This window comes from Triticum aestivum, chromosome 2A (genome assembly GCF_018294505.1).
Source record: "Triticum aestivum cultivar Chinese Spring chromosome 2A, IWGSC CS RefSeq v2.1, whole genome shotgun sequence".
NCBI lineage: Eukaryota > Viridiplantae > Streptophyta > Magnoliopsida > Poales > Poaceae > Triticum > Triticum aestivum.
In genome coordinates this window covers 762,551,830-762,571,970 of record NC_057797.1, presented here as the reverse complement: position 1 = coordinate 762,571,970, position 20,141 = coordinate 762,551,830, and the positions used below count along the sequence as shown (strand labels likewise).

The 20,141-nt window shown below is 47.3% G+C and overlaps 3 protein-coding genes across 3 annotated transcripts; 2 read left to right on the top strand and 1 right to left on the bottom strand.

The window, feature by feature from the left end:
* Nucleotides 1-7,932: 7,932 nt before the first annotated feature.
* LOC123191004 (vacuolar protein sorting-associated protein 41 homolog) lies at nucleotides 7,933-15,153 on the top strand. The gene is made up of 19 exons (XM_044603752.1): nucleotides 7,933-8,327; nucleotides 9,049-9,318; nucleotides 9,402-9,581; nucleotides 9,970-10,233; nucleotides 10,309-10,441; nucleotides 10,530-10,620; nucleotides 10,779-10,881; nucleotides 11,424-11,527; nucleotides 11,643-11,736; nucleotides 12,405-12,560; nucleotides 12,652-12,714; nucleotides 12,837-12,902; nucleotides 13,110-13,310; nucleotides 13,445-13,522; nucleotides 13,593-13,712; nucleotides 13,819-13,899; nucleotides 13,988-14,073; nucleotides 14,271-14,352; nucleotides 14,428-15,153. Exons 1-19 carry the CDS (start codon nucleotides 8,055-8,057, stop codon nucleotides 14,824-14,826), a joined length of 2,844 nt encoding a protein of 947 aa, XP_044459687.1. The 5' UTR covers nucleotides 7,933-8,054; the 3' UTR covers nucleotides 14,827-15,153.
* An 86-nt stretch (nucleotides 15,154-15,239) lies between these two features.
* Nucleotides 15,240-17,569, bottom strand: LOC123191007 (ubiquinone biosynthesis protein COQ4 homolog, mitochondrial). The gene is made up of 3 exons (XM_044603754.1): nucleotides 17,407-17,569; nucleotides 16,883-17,066; nucleotides 15,240-15,991 (listed from the first exon to the last, which is right to left on the bottom strand). The coding sequence occupies exons 2-3, from the start codon at nucleotides 17,060-17,062 to the stop codon at nucleotides 15,485-15,487; spliced, it is 687 nt and encodes a 228-aa protein (XP_044459689.1). The 5' UTR covers nucleotides 17,063-17,066; nucleotides 17,407-17,569; the 3' UTR covers nucleotides 15,240-15,484.
* A 66-nt stretch (nucleotides 17,570-17,635) lies between these two features.
* On the top strand, nucleotides 17,636-19,685 carry LOC123191005 (small glutamine-rich tetratricopeptide repeat-containing protein 2). Its single transcript, XM_044603753.1, has 5 exons — nucleotides 17,636-18,107; nucleotides 18,223-18,272; nucleotides 18,376-18,463; nucleotides 19,165-19,281; nucleotides 19,361-19,685. Exons 1-5 carry the CDS (start codon nucleotides 17,664-17,666, stop codon nucleotides 19,415-19,417), a joined length of 756 nt encoding a protein of 251 aa, XP_044459688.1. The 5' UTR covers nucleotides 17,636-17,663; the 3' UTR covers nucleotides 19,418-19,685.
* Nucleotides 19,686-20,141: the final 456 nt, after the last annotated feature.

Sequence of the window (20,141 nt, the reverse complement as noted above, 5' to 3'; positions counted from 1 at the left end):
CCATAGTTTACAACCGTTAATAACCAAACTGTTTAAGCCCATAACCAACTATACCCAAATTGGATTCTTCACATACCCAAACCAAAACCAAACTAAAAAAGATTCGGCCCAATAAAATCTGAACCAATCAAACCCAAAGTAAGAACCGAACCGTTTCACCCAGTTTTTTAATAACCATTCCCAGGTTTAGCTCCAGCAGAGCGCAAAAATACAGCGCGCGCGACTCGCCGGGCATTTTGCATATATGATATTTTGGAAAAAAATGAACATGTGAAATTTGACACAAACAAGTTGATGAATAAAAGTTCATGCCCACAAGTTCAAAATCATGCCCACAAGTTCATCCAACCAAGTTCAAATGCAAACTAAAGTTCAAGACATGAAAGACATATCAATCTTCATCTTCCTCGTCTTCGTCTTCGTCCTCATCTTCCGAAGACGACTCTTCCGCCTCCGAAGATGAATCTTCCTCCCTCTTCTCATCACGCACCGCATCACGCACCGCATCATGTGAAGCTCCGACGGTGTTGACAAGATCTTCAATGGCATCTTCATGGAAATGTGTGTGAGAAGGCACATCGAAAGACATTGCACCCATGGCGGTCGGAGGTGCACCCATGCCTCCCATGAGAGAAGCAAAACTCATGCCTCCCATGGCGGCCATAGCGTCGGAGGGTGCTCCAAAGCCACCCATGCCTCCCATGGCGGCCGGAGGTGCACCCATGCCTCCCATGACGGCCGGAGGTGCACCCATGCCTCCCATGGCTCCGAAGCCACCCATGCCTCCCATGGCGCCGAGGCCACCGCCACCCATTGCACGAACCAAGGCTCTTTTTTGGATCAAGACTTCTTGTTGGGCAAGATTGACATACTCTTTTTGCGCCGCAGTGAGGTTAGATGTGTCCAAGAAGAATAAGTGCTTCTCCCATTCCAACAACTTAGCTCGCTCCTTGTTGCTCACTTTCCTCTCCTCCAAAGCCACCTTTCTCTCCTCGGCCGCCACCCTTCTCTCCTCGGCCGCCAACCTCCTCTACTCGGCCACGACATCTTGGTTCCTTGCCATTTTCCTCACCTCATTGGCTTCGACCCTTGCCTTCACAATAGCTTCCATAGCATTTCTGAGCTCATCATCTCCTTTCCACTTCTTCTTTTCGGTGTGTGCGTCCATGGGTGGGTGGCAGGGCGCCGGCGCCGGCGCGCGCGGGGCGTAGGACGAGGAGAGGAGAGAGTGCGGCGCGAGCGCTCGAGTGTGCCGCGCGCTGTAGCTGGCGCCCGAAATACGCCGCGCGGGTAAGTGTTTTCAACTGCACGCCCAACCCGTTATAGCGCGCGCGCCGTTTTTGCGCGCCCGCTGGAGCGACCCGCCGCGTTGCGCGCGCGCTAAAACGGCATAATTTGCGGCGCGGCGTTAGTTTAACGCGGCTATTGGAGATGCTCTTAGGCACAAACATCCGGATCATGCCTTGGCCTGCCTCCACGATGGCCACATCATCGCCCGAATGTCTGGCACCGGGTGGGTGGTCGGCCATGGAGAATTCCATCCTCTGAATGTCAAGCACCAGCAATTTTCAGTTGAACCTGAAACCCAGTAGAAGCAGCCATGGGCGTAATGGCGCGACACGAACCAAAACTTCCACGTCGATAACAAAAAGCCAGGTAACGGCTCGCTCCGACTCAGGGTTTGCCATTTCCCTGTGCCGGAAGAGAAGACAGCGGCCACGAGTTTAGCTTCAAACAGCACCATCCAGATCACCCTGAATGATGTCCCCTCCTCCTCCGTGGCAGCTGCTGCCTCCTCGTCGTCGTTGCTGGGAGGGACGAGGAAGGTCTCGGCGAAGCAATGCCCTTCTATCAGGAGTTGGTCAACGACCGAAGCGGCTAGGTCATCGGGGATTGGGGGAAGCAGGAGACACCGCCGGTGCAAGGGGTCGCACAACACCATCTCCTTGAAGAGGGCTTCCAGCCCATCACCGGCGTCACGAAGGCGGGATCTGTCGAGGAGGACGCGGCCGTCGCGGACTTCCCGCACGGACCAGTTCCGGGCGGGGGCGGGGAGGAAGGCGAAGGAGAAGTCGGCCGCGAGCGCGACGGCGCTGGCCGCCGGCGCGGAGGGGTGAGGCCGGACGGCGGGGTGGAAGCGGTGCTGCCCTGGGTAGAGGAAGCCGAGGAAGGGCGGGGGGTGGATCTTGCGGAAGCGCCGGAGGAAGGAGCGGTCGGCGACGAGGCGACGGAAGGAGGCGCAGGCGGCGGAGGCGCGGATGAGGTCACCTGGGGTGGGGAGGCGGAGGAAGATGTCTACCAGGAGCTCGTCGGGGATCGCCGGCAAGGCCATCTTCCGGCCGCTCTCCGGCGTCGGTGCTGGCGGTGGCTGTGTCTCACGAGGCTGTGTGGGCTCAGCTTTTTTTTTTTTGAGGGATTGTGTGGGCTCAGCTCATCTGCTCGGTGTGTGCTGCTGGGGAAGTAAGCCCACGCACGGTACAAATGGGCTGCAGAATACTAGTTTGTCGCGGGCCGAAAGTAAATGGATTAGTTTATTTTTCAAAAAAACGTGAATAAACATAGAGGTGATTATTATTATTAATAATAATCAGAAAATATCGATAATAATAATTATTATTATTATTGGCACCAAAGATGCACACGTTTTCTATGTGTATGCAAAATTTCGTGGTGATTTGACAATGAAGGAGCTCTTGGCCAAAAAAGGGTTTTGAGAAAAGTTCAAGATTTTTGATTTTGGACCATTGATTTTGTTATTTACTCCCAAGATCCTCCGATGTCAAATCACCACTATATTTGCACGCCCATAGAAAACTTGTTCAATGTTTATGTAAAAAAAAATCAGATTTTTATATTTTGCTTTTTTTTTCTGATTTTACTATTCGCCCGAGAGCACATGAGCTTGTAATCAGCTATGGGTTACCAGTAAGTATAGCACTTCACTATTCATTTACCCAATTAGATAAAAAAACTACCATATATCTTCAATTAAGAATTAATTTTTTGGTTGCTTAACTATGACGTGATGAGGAGTGGAGCAGCAAAAACTTCGGGCATGTACCGCGTGATATTGAGAGGTTGCAAACTAAGGTATCAAGTTTGCAACAAGGTAATGCCAAAAGGTTGTTAATTAACCAGAAAATGAACGAGCTTGATGAGGGACGGAGAGAGGAAGGGAGGGAGGGACCTAGGAGAGAGGGAGAGCCGAAGAGGGGATACACCTAAGATACCCCACGCGACGTGGCTCCAGGATACGTGGTGCTGGGAAGCCGACAACGACGAAGAGGGAAGACCACACACGACCGTCGATAATATTGAGCCAGTCATGGCTAGATGCACCGGAACGCCCAGACTCGACGTCCATCTTTTGGAGTCCTCACGTCGTCGTCGTTGTATATGAGCGCGCAGCCCAAGCGCCGCCTGCGGCACCACGCCTTGATGGCTCATCATCAGTCACTTTCTCGGTGACGAGATAGCGACGTGGATGCCAAGGACAATGGAAAGGATCAAGGAGAAGATGGTTGTGCTGCCGGGTAACCAGGTGCGCTCTCTCTCGACGGCAGCGCACCTAGACCTAGATTACCCATGCTCACACTAGGAGGGGTGGGGTACTAGATTGTGCTTCTACATGGGCTGCATTCGGCTGCCAGGCCCGATTAACCAGAATCCTCGGGTTTTCCTACCGGAATAGCGTTCCTCAAGGACAGTCGGTCAGTTATCCATAGAACGACCAGTGATAGTCAGATCATTTGATCGAACGGTGGGAAAGTCACATGGCGTGAGATGACTCGACAGTGCTCCAGTTTTGCTGTCCTTAATTGGCATATTGGGGCTAGAATTGCCTAAACTAGCTCACCTTTTTTAAAATATGGATATATCCATTTCCATTTCTATATTTTTTTGTCTAAATCTCGTGCCATATTTGTTTTGCGTTTGCAAAATAAATTTGTATACCTTCTATTTCATTTTAGTTCAGATGCGGATGTTTTGAATGCAAACAGGCATTTTCTCGAATACGAATGTCAGATATTTCCTGATCATTCATCACGACTTTCTGCCATTTGTCTCGTGGGAGGTGCTTTTACAGCGGTGGTCATGTTGCAAATTTGAAAAAAAAAATCAGTGTCAAATAAGGAAGCAGATTTTAAGATAGTGTCAAATGAGAAATTCTCTATAAGAGATGATGGTGTTCTTCGTTGCTCCTCGTCCTGGCTTGGCTTGTGGGGTCCGTTTGGATGGTGCCTAAAACCCATACTCTGATTTAATAACGTGGTCAGCTCTTCTTTTACAAAGATCGTCGGATCGCGAGCCCGTTGGATTTACCGTGCGTGCAATAGACAACGTCCGACGCAAAATGACGAGTGTGCGACATGGGCCATGGCTGCCTCAGAAGTTTGCAGCATAAATAAATCATGTAGCTTGCGCCTCGAGGTTTGCAACATGACCTCATATTGCAACAAGCTTTTATGTACTAGCAACACAGATCATGTTTTGCTCCGTCTGAAATTGTCATGGCACTAGCGCATGGTAGCAGGATGGCCGACCACACGAGTCACGCAGCGGTGTACGTCGTCGGCGCCATAGCTCCACGACCCATATCACGCCAGCCACGCGTGTCCCCTCTCCCAGTTTCCCTTCGTTGACGTGATCGTGGGACAGAGACGCCTACCTCTCGCTTGCTTGAACACCCCGGGCATGGGACGAGACGCGGTCGTTGGAGCCTCCGTGGCCACGAGCAGCGACCGCGACGTGGCCTCCTTGTCGGCGCCCGCACCGCCCGGATCACGTATTACGTTTTAAAACGGTGGGCGGCCACGCGCGCGCCGCTGCCGGATGATGGGTGGAGCAGAGCAGGTTGTCCCGAGGCCGGGCCCAAGAGGAAGAAGCCGAACGCACAAGCGCGCGATTCCGCTCGACATAATCCAGCACCAATCATTTGAACAGTATTCATCACGGGGCCAGCGCCAGCGTGCGTCCGCGAGCTACAACAGACGGAGTAGTAATCAACCACAGCGCCGGTTACCAAAAGGGCATTGATCTGCGCCGGTGCACCGTCTAGCCCCAACCGTTAGATCCACTGCGTTCCAACCGTTTGATCTGCTTGTTGACTTCCATCTCCTTCGTCCTTTTCGTGCGCTGCGCAGGCGCCGCCCCCTGCTCGCGTGGATGTCATCCCGGCCGCCGATCGCCACCCCCTCGCCTGGAACTCCTCCCTCCGCCGGTCCCTGCCCTCGTCGCCGGTGCTCGCCGCCCTCGTTGCTGGTGCTCGTCGTCACAGCACACCGTCTTCGCTGGTTCCAGTAGGACGGCGTCGCCATCACGCCCAACGTCCTCTATCCTTGTAGCACCTAGCCGTCGCAGCCATATCACGCCCGTCGCAGCATCACCGTGTCGCGGGCTGCAACTCTGACCGCCGTCGTCGATGCTCACTGCCCCGAGGTTGCACGAACAAAGGCCGCCCAATCGACGCCATTTAGATGGATGTAGCGAAAACTTCGCCGCTGGTAGCAAAAAATAGCGACGGTTGCAGCAAAATCATTGTCGCCGTCGTCCAGCGTCACATCTACGCCATTAATGGATGTACCAAATTTTCTCGTTCGTCGTAGCAAAAGCCGATGACCGTTGCAGCAAAATAACCTCCGTCGTCGCGGGGACGTAGCTCCGTCAACGAAACATACAGCCGGATGCAGCTTTCCACGGTAGCAAAAATGTGTCGTTGAATGGATGTAGCAAAAAATGACAACGGTTGCAGCAAATCATCGTCGCCGCCGGCACGAGGTCACAGCTCCGCCATGATGGATGTAGCAAAAACCCTCGCCGGCAGTAGCAAAATCTATCTACTCCTATGGTTGAAGTTTTTTTAGTTGGGCAGTGTCTATTGAAGCTTTTCTATCTATGATTGAAGCTTTTTTCGACTATGGTTGAAGCTTTTTTAGATCACGGATGCAACACTGTATACACGCGGTTCCGGCCATGGCAACAGGTAGTTGTGGCATCTCTGCTCTCCTAGTAGCAGGCAGTCGTTGCAGTTTGATGACGACAGTAGTTTCAGCACCGCCAGTCATCTTTACGTCGGCCTTGATCCATGCCGTTTGAAGCACCGGTGCAAGCAGCTGGTAGCAAAAACATCAAAGCTTCATCATTCGTGGCGACCAAGAAAGAAGGCTGCAAGGGGAAGAAAGGAGAGGATGCAGGGAAGAAGATAAGGTTGTTTGAAAAATAATAATGTGTGGGCCCGTTTGTGTGGGAGATCGCTAGACCCACGATCGAAAGGGATCGCACGATCCGCACGGGTCCGGCCGAAGCTGCCGGCTGGAAACATTTCCCTTGCCAAAATGTATGTCGTCTTGTGTGTTAACGTTTCCCTTTTTTTTTAAAAAAAAGTTGAGTGTTAGCGTTTCCTAGTGTACGTCGATTCAGTCTAAAACATGGTCACGTTCAAATTTTGCTCCATCCGTATCAAAATATATAAGACATTTTGTAAGTTAGTTCAGCCTACCAAAACATCTTATAACCAATCACATACATTTGACTGGCGCAATTTAGAAAAGATATAGGGGACATGGTCGCATGCATGTACAAATAGAGACTCAAAATAGGCGTGCCCGATGTTCTGGCACACTCACGAATGTTTTAGATCAAAATTAGCCAATCCTGGTTGTACATGCTCTTAGGTGGCTGGCATTTCCTTTGGAGCTCTTTATTTCTTTCTTCTCCCTCGTTGTTTGGGCTGCCGGACGACTCCTTAAACCGTGCTCCCCCCCTCTAGTTCTACGTGCTTGTAGTGTGGCTTGTATTGTAAGCCATGTTCTCATCACCCTTGTATTTTTTTGGTTGCTGGTGTTTCTTTGTGCTTTGTCAGTGACATTGGATATTATCCCGTTGGCTGAATCCTACAGTTTCTTTAACTCAAATATGATTTCGTATCGAGTCTTTATTTCTAGAACATTCTCTTTTTTATTAACATCTCACAACTTCCTTCACTTTGGTCCACCTCGACAAATATGTTAGGGACAACCACTCTCTAGGCATTGATGGCAGATCCAGAGCTTGATGATTGCCGAGCGGTGAAGCTTGATCACGCCGTGCCCGCCTGTCACAAGGCAGGGGAAGCAGACTGCACCCTCGTAGACATGAGACGACTGTTGTGCTCGTGCTGGTAGTGGATTTGCCATTGCCTCTAATAACTTTTAGATTGATATTTGCATAAGTTACTCTTAGTCTCTTATGGCCTTCTCTCCTCTCTCCTGCCAACGTCGTCACTCTCGCTCTTGCTCCGCCGCCTCTCATCTCTCTTCCACTCCACCTCCTGCTCTTGCTTCGTTATCTCGTCACCTCACTCTTTGTTCATTCTTCCTCCTTCACTACCTGCAAAACTAGGCCAAAATCACTGTTTTGATCTTGTGGAAAACTTTAGCACTATGTGAACCCTTTAGGCCTTATACAATGCTAGATGCTTATAGAAAAGTAAACCGGATTTTCTTAAAAGTACGGATGCCTATTTCTACAGAAGAGACGCCTAACCAAACATTTATCCTGTACAAATAAGTATTGGTGCTTAAAAAAAAATCTAGTCTCTAAGCATCTTGCATTGTATAAGGCCTTAGGGCTCGACAGCTATGACGGCACTCTTACACATAAATAGGATCCATCCAACTAAACATCCAGGGTGAGTCGTAAGCAGGACACAGCTACAAGCCTGCCTGTCCGTGTCCATATCAGCGTATTAATTTCAGCCCGGATCGCCATCGCCAATGGCCACGCTTCCAATCTAGGAGTACTCCGAATCCACTGACCACTGGACGCGGCCCGAACTCGACACCGGCTCGAGCCCGACTCGACCGTTCTCCCTTTTTGTCTACCGGACCGCTTCGGTTCGGAACTTCGGATTATCGAAGTCAAGGCCGTAACGACAAGCCGATAGACGGACGCCAATCCAAGCACGAGCCAGCACTTTTTACGGTTTCAACCCTCACCTTTTCGCGAATTCCACCTCCCCGAACAAGGGATCTCGCCGCCGCCGTGATCCCCCCGCGCGGCGAGGAGGGAGGAGGATGTCGTCCGCCGCGCGGCGCGCCAGCCACCCGGCGCTGGTAAACGGGGACGGGGAGTACGGGCGGGAGGACGAGGATGAGGAGGAGGAGGAGGAGGGGGAGGAGGGGGACGAGCCGGAGGAGGAGCCGCGGCTCAAGTACCAGCGGCTGGGCGGGAGCGTGCCGGCGATCCTCTCCACCGACGCCGCCGCCGCCATCGCCGTCACCGACCGCGCCGTCCTGCTCGGCACCCACGACGGCACCCTCCACATCCTCGACTTCCAGGGCAACCAGGTACGCCACCGCTCGCTTGCTGTTGCGGAATTGGGGGCGTTCGTGGCGTGGCTCGCCATTGGATTGTCCCTGAGAGCCTGCTCTTAGCATCTATATGCGCTCATAGCATTGGCCTGCCTCTGCACAACTATACTAGCCAATTGGGCGAGAGACGTTTCGAGAGCGGAATTTTGGGGGGCGATTGTAAGCTTCCGCTGCGGAGATTTATGGATGCAGACAGCGTTTGGGCGGCGGAATTTTGAGGGATTACTTGTGATGACTATGCTGAAATCCTATCCTATGAGTCAGAGTCGACATGGTTAAATGAGCTAACTAAAAGAGTGAAAACTGTCTGCATCAAAAGCTTCTGCAACTTTTCATCAGATAACAAATACAGTAGCTGCTAGCTTCACCATGGGTTGTTATCTGAAAAAAAAAACATCATTACTGTTTGAATCCATGCTAGATAACATTGGTAGTAATGATCATGTTGCTGTAAGCGTGAATATAGCTTCACCGTTTCTGTCAAAAGAAAGGGTTCATGGAAATCATATAGGGAAAAAGTGGTATGCGATATGTGAAGTGAAGCCTGTGTTCTGATGCCTTCATCATCCACGTATATTCCGTCTCTACAAATGCCATATCCTTTATGTTGGCACCCCTACTAATCTATTGTCAAATGCCATATTCTTTATGTTGATACTAATCTATTGTCATCTATTTGTTTCAATATGTTTTTCAGTCAAAGGAGATCAAGGCTCACACAGCAACCATTAATGACATCAGTTTTGAAGATCGTGAATATATAGGAAGCTGCTCAGATGACGGCACAGTAGTAATAAGCAACCTCTTCACTGATGAGAAACTCAAGTTTGAGTACCATCGCCCCATGAAAGCAATTGCTTTAGACCCTCAGTACTCCCGGAGCAACAATAGATTTGCTACAGGTGGCTTAGCAGGTCAAGTACTTGTGCTGACAAAGAAGAGTTGGGTGTCAGGCTATAACAAAAAGGTGCACCTTCATTCTTGGGATAAAAATACGATCTGATTGATCAATTTGCTCTAATGGCTGTTATCTCGTATCCTTATCTTTAGGTTCTGCGTGAGGGTGAAGGGCCGATCCATTCTATGAAGTGGAGGACAGATCTTCTTGCCTGGGCTAATGATGCAGGGGTGAAAGTGCATGATATGAAAACGGACAGAGGAATTGCATTCATAGAGAAACCAAAAGGAATTCCTCGGCCAGAGGTTTTACTTCCTCACTTGGTCTGGCAGGTAAATAATGTTTTGATTCAAGATATATAGTTTATTTCAATCAGCTCAGTTTGAACATCTCAATCTGGTTAGCAGAAAAATACTACTACTTAGGTTGCAAAAGGAAAAGCAAACATTTAAATTTTTCGCTGATGTGTGCGATAAGGGGTCATAGTTTCCTTCCTCTGTAATCTGGGTCACACAGTGCAAGACAGAGGATGTTGACCAAAACAAGAGGAATAAGAATGTCTGGAACATACTGTTTGTTATGTTTAGGAGCATAATACATGCTTTGTTTTATTAGGAATAAGGATATATGCACCTTGCCACTCGGCATATGACTTGCACGACAGATTGCATGGAAACTGTACATACATGGTTGCATACTGATTGATTTTTCCATATGTAGGACGACACAGTTTTAGTTATTGGGTGGGGAACAAGTGTCAAGATTGCTGCAATTCGAACAGATTCATCTCAAGGACTCAATGGAATGCAAAGGAGTATTTCAGCAGCAAGTTCTGAGAAGTATGTTGATATTGTGGGCTCTTTCCAAACTGGCTACCACATATCTGGAATTGCTCCATTTGGCGATCTTTTGGTTATGCTTGCTTATATCCCCGAAGAGGATGATGGAGATAAAAAAATTAGTACTTCTGTTTCTTCACGCCAGGTAAACACCACTGCTTGTCCTCGTATTACCCTTTACCACATTGATATATTTCCATTATGTCTGAACATTTTGTAGGGAACAGCGCAGCGTCCAGAAATACATCTTGTATCATGGAAAAATGATGTGCTTACTACTGATGCTCTGCCCATTCATGGTTATGAGCACTATAAGGCAAAGGATTACACTCTCGCTCATGCACCTTTCTCAGGTTTGGTGGACTGCTGAACAGTGAATGGACATTTCTTCACTCTTCACTGGAATTTCTATAATGAGGGAACACTTGTTTTGTGATCCAGGAAGTAGCAATGCGGGTGGACAGTGGGCTGCTGGCGATGAACCGCTGTATTACATCGTCTCTCCTAAGGATATTGTGGTAGCAAAGCCAAGGTTCGTTAAAATGTTGCAGACCTAGAGTGCATATTAGCCCCTTGTTCTACAATTGTTAATTAAACAAGCCAATGGTTATTTATAAAGCGTTATGTTTTCTGAAATTGTGGTGATCTTCATTGGCAATTTTTCTCTGATTGCACGTGCCTTCTAATTAGAGATACTGAAGACCATATTGCGTGGCTTCTTCAACATGGTTGGCATGAAAAGGCATTGGCTGCAGTTGAAGCAGGACAAGGGAGGACTGAGCTTCTTGATGAGGTAAAATAGCAATGCCAAGTTTGATTAGTAAATGGAGTACAGTGCATCAGCATTATTTGTCTGATGACGAGGATGCTTTTATTTATTTATTAGGAACCTAGAAATTGGCATCTTTAAGGAGCCAGTATTACGTTGGTTGTGTTCACTCTATTGTTGACCTCATGTACAACTTAGCCATCCCATCTGAAAATAATGAGACCTCTGTCACTGAGCAATACGTGTTTCTATTCAAAATAATCCATCTTTAGACATTATTTTAGAAAACCTTTAGACCTTTGAGTGTCATGAGCTAAGGTGACCATAACATTGGAAATGATAAATGAGACGCTGAAATACATGTTCCCTTCTTAAATCCCATCTATATGCATTCTTCTTTTCAATTCATTTTTCAGAAAGTTGTAAGCGTGTTATGTTTAACCATGTAATTGGTCTATCGTATGTGGGGCAGTTTTTAGGAAGGGTGGCTCTAACTATGAAAAGGAGATCTAACCACACAAGGAATAGTTGAATTATTATTAAATTTTGTTCATTCAATTTTGTAGGTGGGCACAAGATACCTTGATCACTTGATCATTGAAAGAAAATATGCTGAAGCAGCGCAACTCTGTCCAAAGTTACTGCGAGGATCTCCTTCAGCATGGGAGAGGTGAGATAATTATGTAGACACATTTCTCACCCAGAGAAGGAGTTGTTTTCCATGGGCACTATCTGTGTTAATCATACATGTTTTACATCTAATAACAATAACTTACCTGCCACAGGTGGGTCTTTCACTTTGCTCATCTCCGCCAGCTTCCTGTGTTGATCCCTTACATACCCATAGAGAATCCACAGCTGAGTGATACCGCTTATGAGGTACCTGTACTAGTTTTTGTTAGTTGTAATCCTTGTGTTATATTTTACTTAGCTAGGGAGTAGTAGTACAGGTCAGCTAGAGCTTCCTTAGGGCTACTTTGATTCATAGGATTCTTACAGGATTTTCATAGGATTGTGATTCTATGGAATTGGAATTTTTTCTCTATAGATGTTGTTTGATTCATATGAATGCAATCCTTAGGAATCATTCCTATGGAACTTTCCCTTTTCTATTTGGTAGGAAATTTTGCATGAATTCTAAGCTCTTGGAAAATTCCTATGCTTCCATCAAACACACACTTGCTCCAATTCCTTTGTCTTGCAATTTCATTGGATTCAGATGGGCAGGGCATATTAATCCTCCATTTTTCCTATCCTCTGAATTAAAGGAGCCCTTAGTCAGTAAGATAGTGAATGCAGCTGCTCAGCTAGTAGTAGTCAATTTGCCTTTTGCATGTACTAGCAACTGCTAGAGCTGCATGGTCGGTTCAGCATTAGCAACCGACTTGCCCTGACTGTTTATATGCCTCAAGGCAACAATACAAGTAACAGCTCCAGAAAAACACTATCCTGTGTTCGGCCCCTGCTCATCTCTGCTTCTAACAGTTTTTTGCTTGTTCTTTCCAAACCTATCTATTTGTAATGATATTCTAATGTGGTCTATGTAGGTTGCTCTTGTAGCTTTAACTACCAATGCGTCTTTTCACGAACTTCTCTTGACTACAATAAAAAGTTGGCCAACTACATTATACTCTGCTTCACCAGTCATATCTGCTATTGAGCCACAGCTCAATTCCTCATCGATGACTGGCTCATTAAAAGAGGTGGGTCGGAATATTGTTTACTGGATGTCGAAAGACAGTAATTTATTTATTTGAGCTGGAGGTTGGTATCTTGATCTTGTCTGCTTTGTAGGCTTTAGCTGAGTTGTACGTGATCAACAGTCAATATGAAAAGGCCCTTTCTCTCTTCGCTGAAGTAAGTACATCCTAGATTGTAACAGTTAAGAGCTCCATTCTACATTTGAGTTATAAAAGGAGCAGTTCCTGCATTTTTGTTTCTAGGGCATGTTTTTATTGCTAAAACCTTATTTTGTTCAGCTGCTGAAGCCTGAAGTATTTGAGTTTATCGAGAAGCACAGTTTGCATGATGCCATTCATGATAAGGTACAGTGTAAGGATATTGGATGATAAAATTATCGCAAGCATTTGATATTTGTTCGTGACTGAATTTTGTGGAATTTAATGTGGCCATAACGTAGTCTGTGGTCTAATTTAAGTTCCTTATATATAGTTACATTCTACCAAGACATAACGTAGAAAGACAAAGTCTTTCACATACTCCATTTATTTATTGTTCTTTACGTTCTGCAGGTTGTCAATCTTATGCTATTGGATGGTAAAAGGGCAGTCCATCTATTGATCCAACATCGTGATATCATTCCCCCGTATGAAGTCGTGGAGCAACTGTTGCATGCGAGTAAAAGTTGCGACAGAAAATATCTGTTGCATCAGTATTTGCATGCTTTGTTTGAGGTAGACATACATGCTGGAAAAGATTACCATGATATGCAGGTATGTGGATTCTCATTGGACATACTATCCCTATATATTGTCTGCCCGCTCATTCTTCCCGTTTCCCCTATTTCTGTACCCCCTTATCTCGTGCTTTGACACAAACTAGTAACTCCAAACTATCTGTTTTGTAGCTGGAGCTTTATGCGGATTATGAGCCAAGGATGTTGCTACCCTTCCTTCGTACCAGCCAGCATTACAGGCTTGACAAGGTCCTAGTCCTAATACTTTTAAAAAAAGTTATTCATTCATTATAGTTAACAATGGCGTGTGGTATTTCAGGCATATGAAATATTTGCACAAAAAGAATTTGTCAAGGAGCAAGTTTTTGTTCTTGGTCGTATGGGAAATGCTAAGGAAGCGCTTTCTACAATTATAAACAAACTGGAAGACATACAGGAGGTCCTAACCTGGCTCTCCTCATTTTCTTATGATATCTTATGCTGTGTTACCCAACTTGAGTCTATGGGTTTGGATTAGAATAACATAATTTTTGAACTGTATGCAGGCCGTTGAATTTGTTACGGAGCAACATGATGATGAATTATGGGACGAACTGATAAGACAGTGCCTCCAAAAGCCTGAAATGGTAATCGAATGAGATGTCTGCTTACTCGTCATGAGATTGATACCATTATATTATATGTCTTACATTTTTTGTTGTGACTGTTGAGCAGGTTGGGATGCTGTTGGAACATACTGTCGGCAATCTTGACCCTCTGTACATTGTCAGTTTGGTTCCAGATGGGCTAGAAATACCCAAGTATGTTTCCCTGGAAGTCCATTTCGCCCAAAGATCACAAGATTGATCCTAGGAAATATTATATACATGACAAAAACCTTACAAAACCAATTTCTTTCGTCATAATTCACCAACAATTTGTGAAAAACTGACAAAGGCACCTCTTAACCCATTCCATTCCTGGTTAAAGTATTTACTGATTATTCACGCTTTGACAGATTGCGGGATCGCCTTGTGAAGATTGTGACAGACTATCGAACAGAAACTTCACTGCGACATGGATGCAACGATATACTAAAGGTCAGCCATCTCCATTTCACTATCCTGGTGTATCTGTCATCCATCTTACATGTTCGCTGACTCTGCCTTCTGTAGGCCGATTGTGTTAATCTTTTGGTCAAATACTACCATGAGGCTCGGCGTGGGGTCTGCATGGCAAGCATGGACGAGGAGGCACAAGGAGCCAGAGTCAATGAAGGATCTTCGCGAACAGGCGACAGATCATCGACTTTACGTAATCTAGAGATGAAATCCAGAACGAGATGTGGTGCTCGATGCTGCCTGTGCTTCGACCCTTTGTCCATCCAGGACATGTCATTCATCGTGTTCTATTGCTGCCATGCGTATCACCAGTCTTGCCTCGAAGGCGGACTGGACTCGATGAAATCAAACAGCAACGCCCGGGACAGCGACGATGGGTCGGAGGACGACGACGGTTCCCCCTCGGGCGAGTCTAGAATGCGGTGTGTGCTGTGCACCACAGCCGCCGCATAAGTTATACTCCCTCATTGAGCTGTCCATATTCTGATGTGTTGTGTTGTAAGTTTTGAGCCCTGTAATTATTGCATTGCGCTCTTCTGGGGTTGATGCATATGTAACAACAATAGGTTGTTGATTCTTTGAGGGGGAGCTGTGTGCGTCCTCCGCATGGGTTTTCTGTAAATTTGGCGCGCTACCTGAGTTTGAGCAAGGTTTTAACGGCATTTCTTTTTTCCTCAATGCCACGCTTGCCAGATCATGCAATGTTCATGAAGACTTGTTGTTTTGAAGAAAGTGGGATGAGCAATTTTATTTTTGGTGTAATATATATTTGTTTTCCTATTTGCAAACAACATCTTTCTCCTTGTTTCAAGCTGAAGTATGACTCTGGTGTATCTGAGATTCAGCCATTTTAATTGACACCGAGATTCCGCGATCAGAAGTGTAATACACTGATTCAAAATTACAATATAGAATATTATAAGTCGTTCGAGCAAACCGAGAAGATATACCATACAAGTAGTTTGTGGTCAACATTGCATATTACCTTACGAAGCAACATCCAACAGCTACCATACCCTATTTACTTGTTAACAAAGAGAAACTGACAACAAGCAAGGCTGAGAAACCAAAGATACAGACGTTTTTATGCAAAAATGCACTGGCCTAAAGTCTAAGCACTGCTCGTCACCTTGGGATCCGGGCATGGCACGATCCCCCAGTTCCTCCTCACCTCCTCCAGATCTTCATGGAAGTGCTTCTCATAGTACACGGACATCAGATCAGTAGCCTTGACACCTGCCTTGGTCGCCCATGGGAGATAGTGCTGGAAGAACAGCCTCCTCTGCTTCTCGCTGAACCTCGCGGAGCCCCCGACGACAGAGAGCATGCACATCGGGAGGAACATCTGCTCGAACTCGATCACCTTGAGAGCAGTCTCACCGATCAGGTTGGTCGGGAGGCCGAACAGCACGTGCCAGAAGTCATGCACCTCACGGGCACGGGTCGCGACAAAGGCAAGGTCGTCGGTTTCCATGAAGCGAACTGGTGGACGGTCGTCTGGCGAGAAGTTCCTTGATCCCATGAACTGAGCATAGGCAGCACCGAACGTGTTCTCAGGCATGTCCCAGGCGTGTGAAACCCGAGTGGATATAACCCGAGGACGCTCGAAAAGAATTTCCTGTAGGAGCATGCTATTTTAGTTAGACTGGAAAGAAGTCCACAGACAAATGGATATAACTGTATCTTCAGTTTGCCACGTATATACAAATTGCATCGAACTGGTAAAAGACAGTGTGCCTCAGATAACAGTAACAATGGATATTCAAGCTAAGAAGCTTAGACTCCAGCTAAATAGGAACATAATTTGGAAATTTAATCCAATGAAGAATGAACAGTATAGCCATAAAAGTAAAAGGAACCAATGTACAACAAATGCTTCATATGAACCCTGTATATCTATCAAATCCTTTGTAGATTATGTCCACTGTCCGAAAAAACCACATACTAACAGGAAAAGTACATATTCTACAACGAACCAATGTACAACAAGCTATTTTAGACATGAAGGAAGTCCATAGACAGAGGGATAGAACTGTATCTTCAGTTTGCCATGTATATGCAAATTGCATCAAACTGGTAAAAGACAGTGTGCAGCTGCCTCAGACAGTAATAACAATGGATATTCAAGTTGTTTAGAAAGTATCTAGAACAAATGGTAAACAGAATCCAGTGAACAACACAGCAACAAAAGGAATCAATCTAGAACAAATGCTTCATATAACCCTGTGTTCATATTCAATCTTCTGTGGATTATTTCCACTCTCTGAAACAAACGACATAAACAGGGAAAAACATATATTCTACAACAATAGCATGGGTGAATCAGCAGTTGGCAACCATTCTCAGTTTTGACATGACAAATTACGGTGTTTCAAGAATCGAGCAACCATACCTATAAAAATCTAGAAAACATGCTATAGCAAAGGCTCTAAAATGATGGTCTAAGACAGCAACAGAAGTCCAAACATAACAGCACATCCGATTATGATAAGGGAGAGTGTGGGCTTACCCTGCCTTCGGCGCTGTTCTTCATGCGCTGGAGCACACGCTCGAACGCTGGCTTCCCGGTGGTCTCCCCAAGCGCAGCTATCAGATCAGCTCTCTTTGGATCAAGCAAGGCCCCGAATGCCGAACCAACTGCAACAGCCGCCTGCTGCCAGCCCTTGAGGTTCACACGCGCCGCCAACATGACGCTGCAAACACCAAGACACAGAAGATAAGAACTCTACAACAGCATCATACGAGTACCGCAGCCACATAGTGAGAGGCGTTTCATCAAACAGCTAGAGGGCGTGATCACAAACGCCGGCGCGCCAACACCGCGTGGCCTGCGGAGGCGGTCGGGCTCAGCGACGATCCGAGCTGAGAAGCGCGCGCGCGAAGAAGAAGAAGAAGACGCCGCATCGCGGCGGAGCAAGCAGTCGAACCGATCACAGCTCCTCCGTTCCGTTCATCACGCTCGACATCCCACGAAACCGCGGAGAGAAAAGTCCCGATGGGAGCCGAGAGGAATGTGAGCACAGGGGTGGATACCTTGCGGGAAAACGCCGCGGGCCGGAGAGGGATTCGCCGGAGGAGGCGGCGGCGGCGGCGTAGAGAGAGCCCCCAGTTGTTTACTTGTTTATGCCTGGATGGCCTGGACGGGAGGGTGTTTCCGCAAAAGCGCCCACCGCTTCGACGCGAGCGGCCGGGCCCAGCGCCACGTCGACGCATGCGAAATTGCGGAAAAACCCTTAGTTTATTAAGCTAGCCTCGCCCACTGTCCAAGCCGTTGCATCATCTACTCCTACATGGCGACGGCGATGGCCGTGGCGGGAGCAGCCTGCGCCTCCCGGCCGCCGCGCCGGCGAGGACCCGCTCCGCCGGGCGCCGCGGCGGGGGCGGTGGAGATACGGGTCTGCACGAACCGCACGTGCGCGCGGCAGGGCGGGCGCGAGGTGCTCGCGGCGCTCGAGGGGCTCTCGCCGCCCCCGCCGCGCGTCGACGTGGCGTCCTGCGGGTGCCTGGGCCGCTGCGGGGCCGGGCCCAACGTCGGAGCCACAGTCCCGGGCCGCGGCAACGCCGTGTTCGGCCACGTGGGCACGGCGGCCCGCGCCGCGCGGCTCCTGGAGCACCTCCTCGGCGCCGCCGAGTTCGACGCCGCCGCGGGGCTCGCCGCGCTGGCCCTACGGGAGAAGGCCGAGGCCGCCCTCGCCGACGGGGACGCCGCCCAGGCGGAGGACCTCTTCACCGAGGTCCGTGCCTGCGTGCTCTGCTGTCTGTCTCCTTTCTCTTCAGAAGAATGCCATGGACAGAGCTGCTTGCTATTCTGATTGAGAAATGACCATGGATTGTTTGTGCTGGCTGTAGAGCATCGCAATGGATGCTCCTGGTGGACTGCACCTGGCCTACGGAGGCAGGTCTGCTCTGCTCTGCTGAATTTGGTTGGAGAACTAGCGTCTGACAGTGTAAATGTGAACTATGATGAGCTTGGCATGTGATGGTTTGGTCGCAATTGTGCAGGTGCAAGGCGAGATTGGTGATTGGGGATAGCGCCGGCGCGCTCGCGGATGCAGATGAAGCGATAAGGATAGCTCCCAAATTTCCTCAGGTATCACTTAAATTGAGCTCTTTTGCTTGTTCATGACACTATATCCTTTAGTTAGCTATGGTGTATTGTTTATGAATTGGATGGCTCAGAGTGGCCATTTTCTGTCACCGATAACTTTGTGCCGATAGCTTTGCGTTAACAAGCAAGTTCAGGTTGGGGAAAGCCAGGGTGGGTACCTATGACAGTAAAGTGAACTGAATAAACCCTTTAGTATGCCTGACCATGAACCCATGAATTACAAAATCGAGAGTGGTGATTACGAGATGAATCTGATGATTAACTTATCTGTCCACATAGTGTGAGATCATGTTCACTTGTATGATATCAAAGGCAGTGTAATCTCATACATACATCTGCGAGGCTGCACTATGTACCGATAAATGTGGCCCTGATAACACAACTGTAATCATGGACCTAGGTTAGTAAGCTCCATTTGAAGCTTTGAGACATCACAGATTTAATGCTTTTGAACCGCCCAAGTATCTTGTCTTTTTTCTCTTTATCTTGCAGACTGTTGTGAAAATATCCTTGTGCATAGCTTGGCTCTGAATGTGTAATGTGTCCATGTTGTTGTTCTCTTTTATGGCCGTTTATTGGACAACTATACACACTTAAAATTTGGTGCTTGCCTTTCTTGATAAAAGCTGCATGTAACCTTCCTGTCTCTGAAGCATCAACTCTTGCGGGCAATATTTATGCAGTGTCACTTGTTGCGAGGGGACGCGCTGTTTGCAATGGGAGAGTACCACTACGCAGAGGATGCGTATGCACGCGCCTTGGATCTTGACCCATCTATTCGTCGCTCCAAGTCTTTCAAGGTTTTGGCATTTCATGGTTCCAATTGCAGTCACATGATTTAGCGCTGCGGACTTTCTATTCTGACACTCCCTTGTCCAGGCCCGCTTGGAAAAGCTACGGGAGAAGCTTGTCAGTGTCAGCAGTAGTTCGTCATAGTTGAGACTGAAAACTGCACTTGGAAGATGAGATGAAAAGGTTCATCTAGCAAGAAATGTATGTATAGCTTGTGGGTTCACCAGTCTATATAAATTCTCAATGCAACCTCTCTCGAAGTGTCAGCTTTGCTCGTTCATTTTAACATCATGCAGTGTACAGTGATATTCCGTTGACTCCTTAGAAGAAGAGACGATATGTTGTTGTGTCCATGTACTTTTGAACTTGATCTATCATATTTGAAATAATAAATATAACAAATTCAGATGTAGGCTATGGAGTTAATCTTTATTGCTTCCCTTCCCATTTGTGAAGTAGTATTTGGCTGGCTATACCAATACTGGCATTGATTTTAGGATTTTATTCAGATTAAGATTACTTTAAAGCCAAACAAATTGGATACGAAGGAAATATGATTTTGTAGCGACGCAATTCCTTGATAACTTTATAACACAGTATGGTAGATGTGGCGACTAGAAAGACAAGTCAGTATTATAGCTAGCACACCATGATAATACTCCCTCTGTCTCAAAATTCTTGTCTTAGATTTATCTAAATACGGATGTATCAAGTTACGTTTTAGTATTAGATACATCCGTATCTAGACAAATTTAAGACAAGAATTTTGGGACGGAGGGAGTAATAGGTAGGCAGCCTCCGTGAGGTGGATGCCGTACGTCCCAGACCAGCTGGTACTTCTCCGGGCCGCCGCACTCGCTTGCTCCGG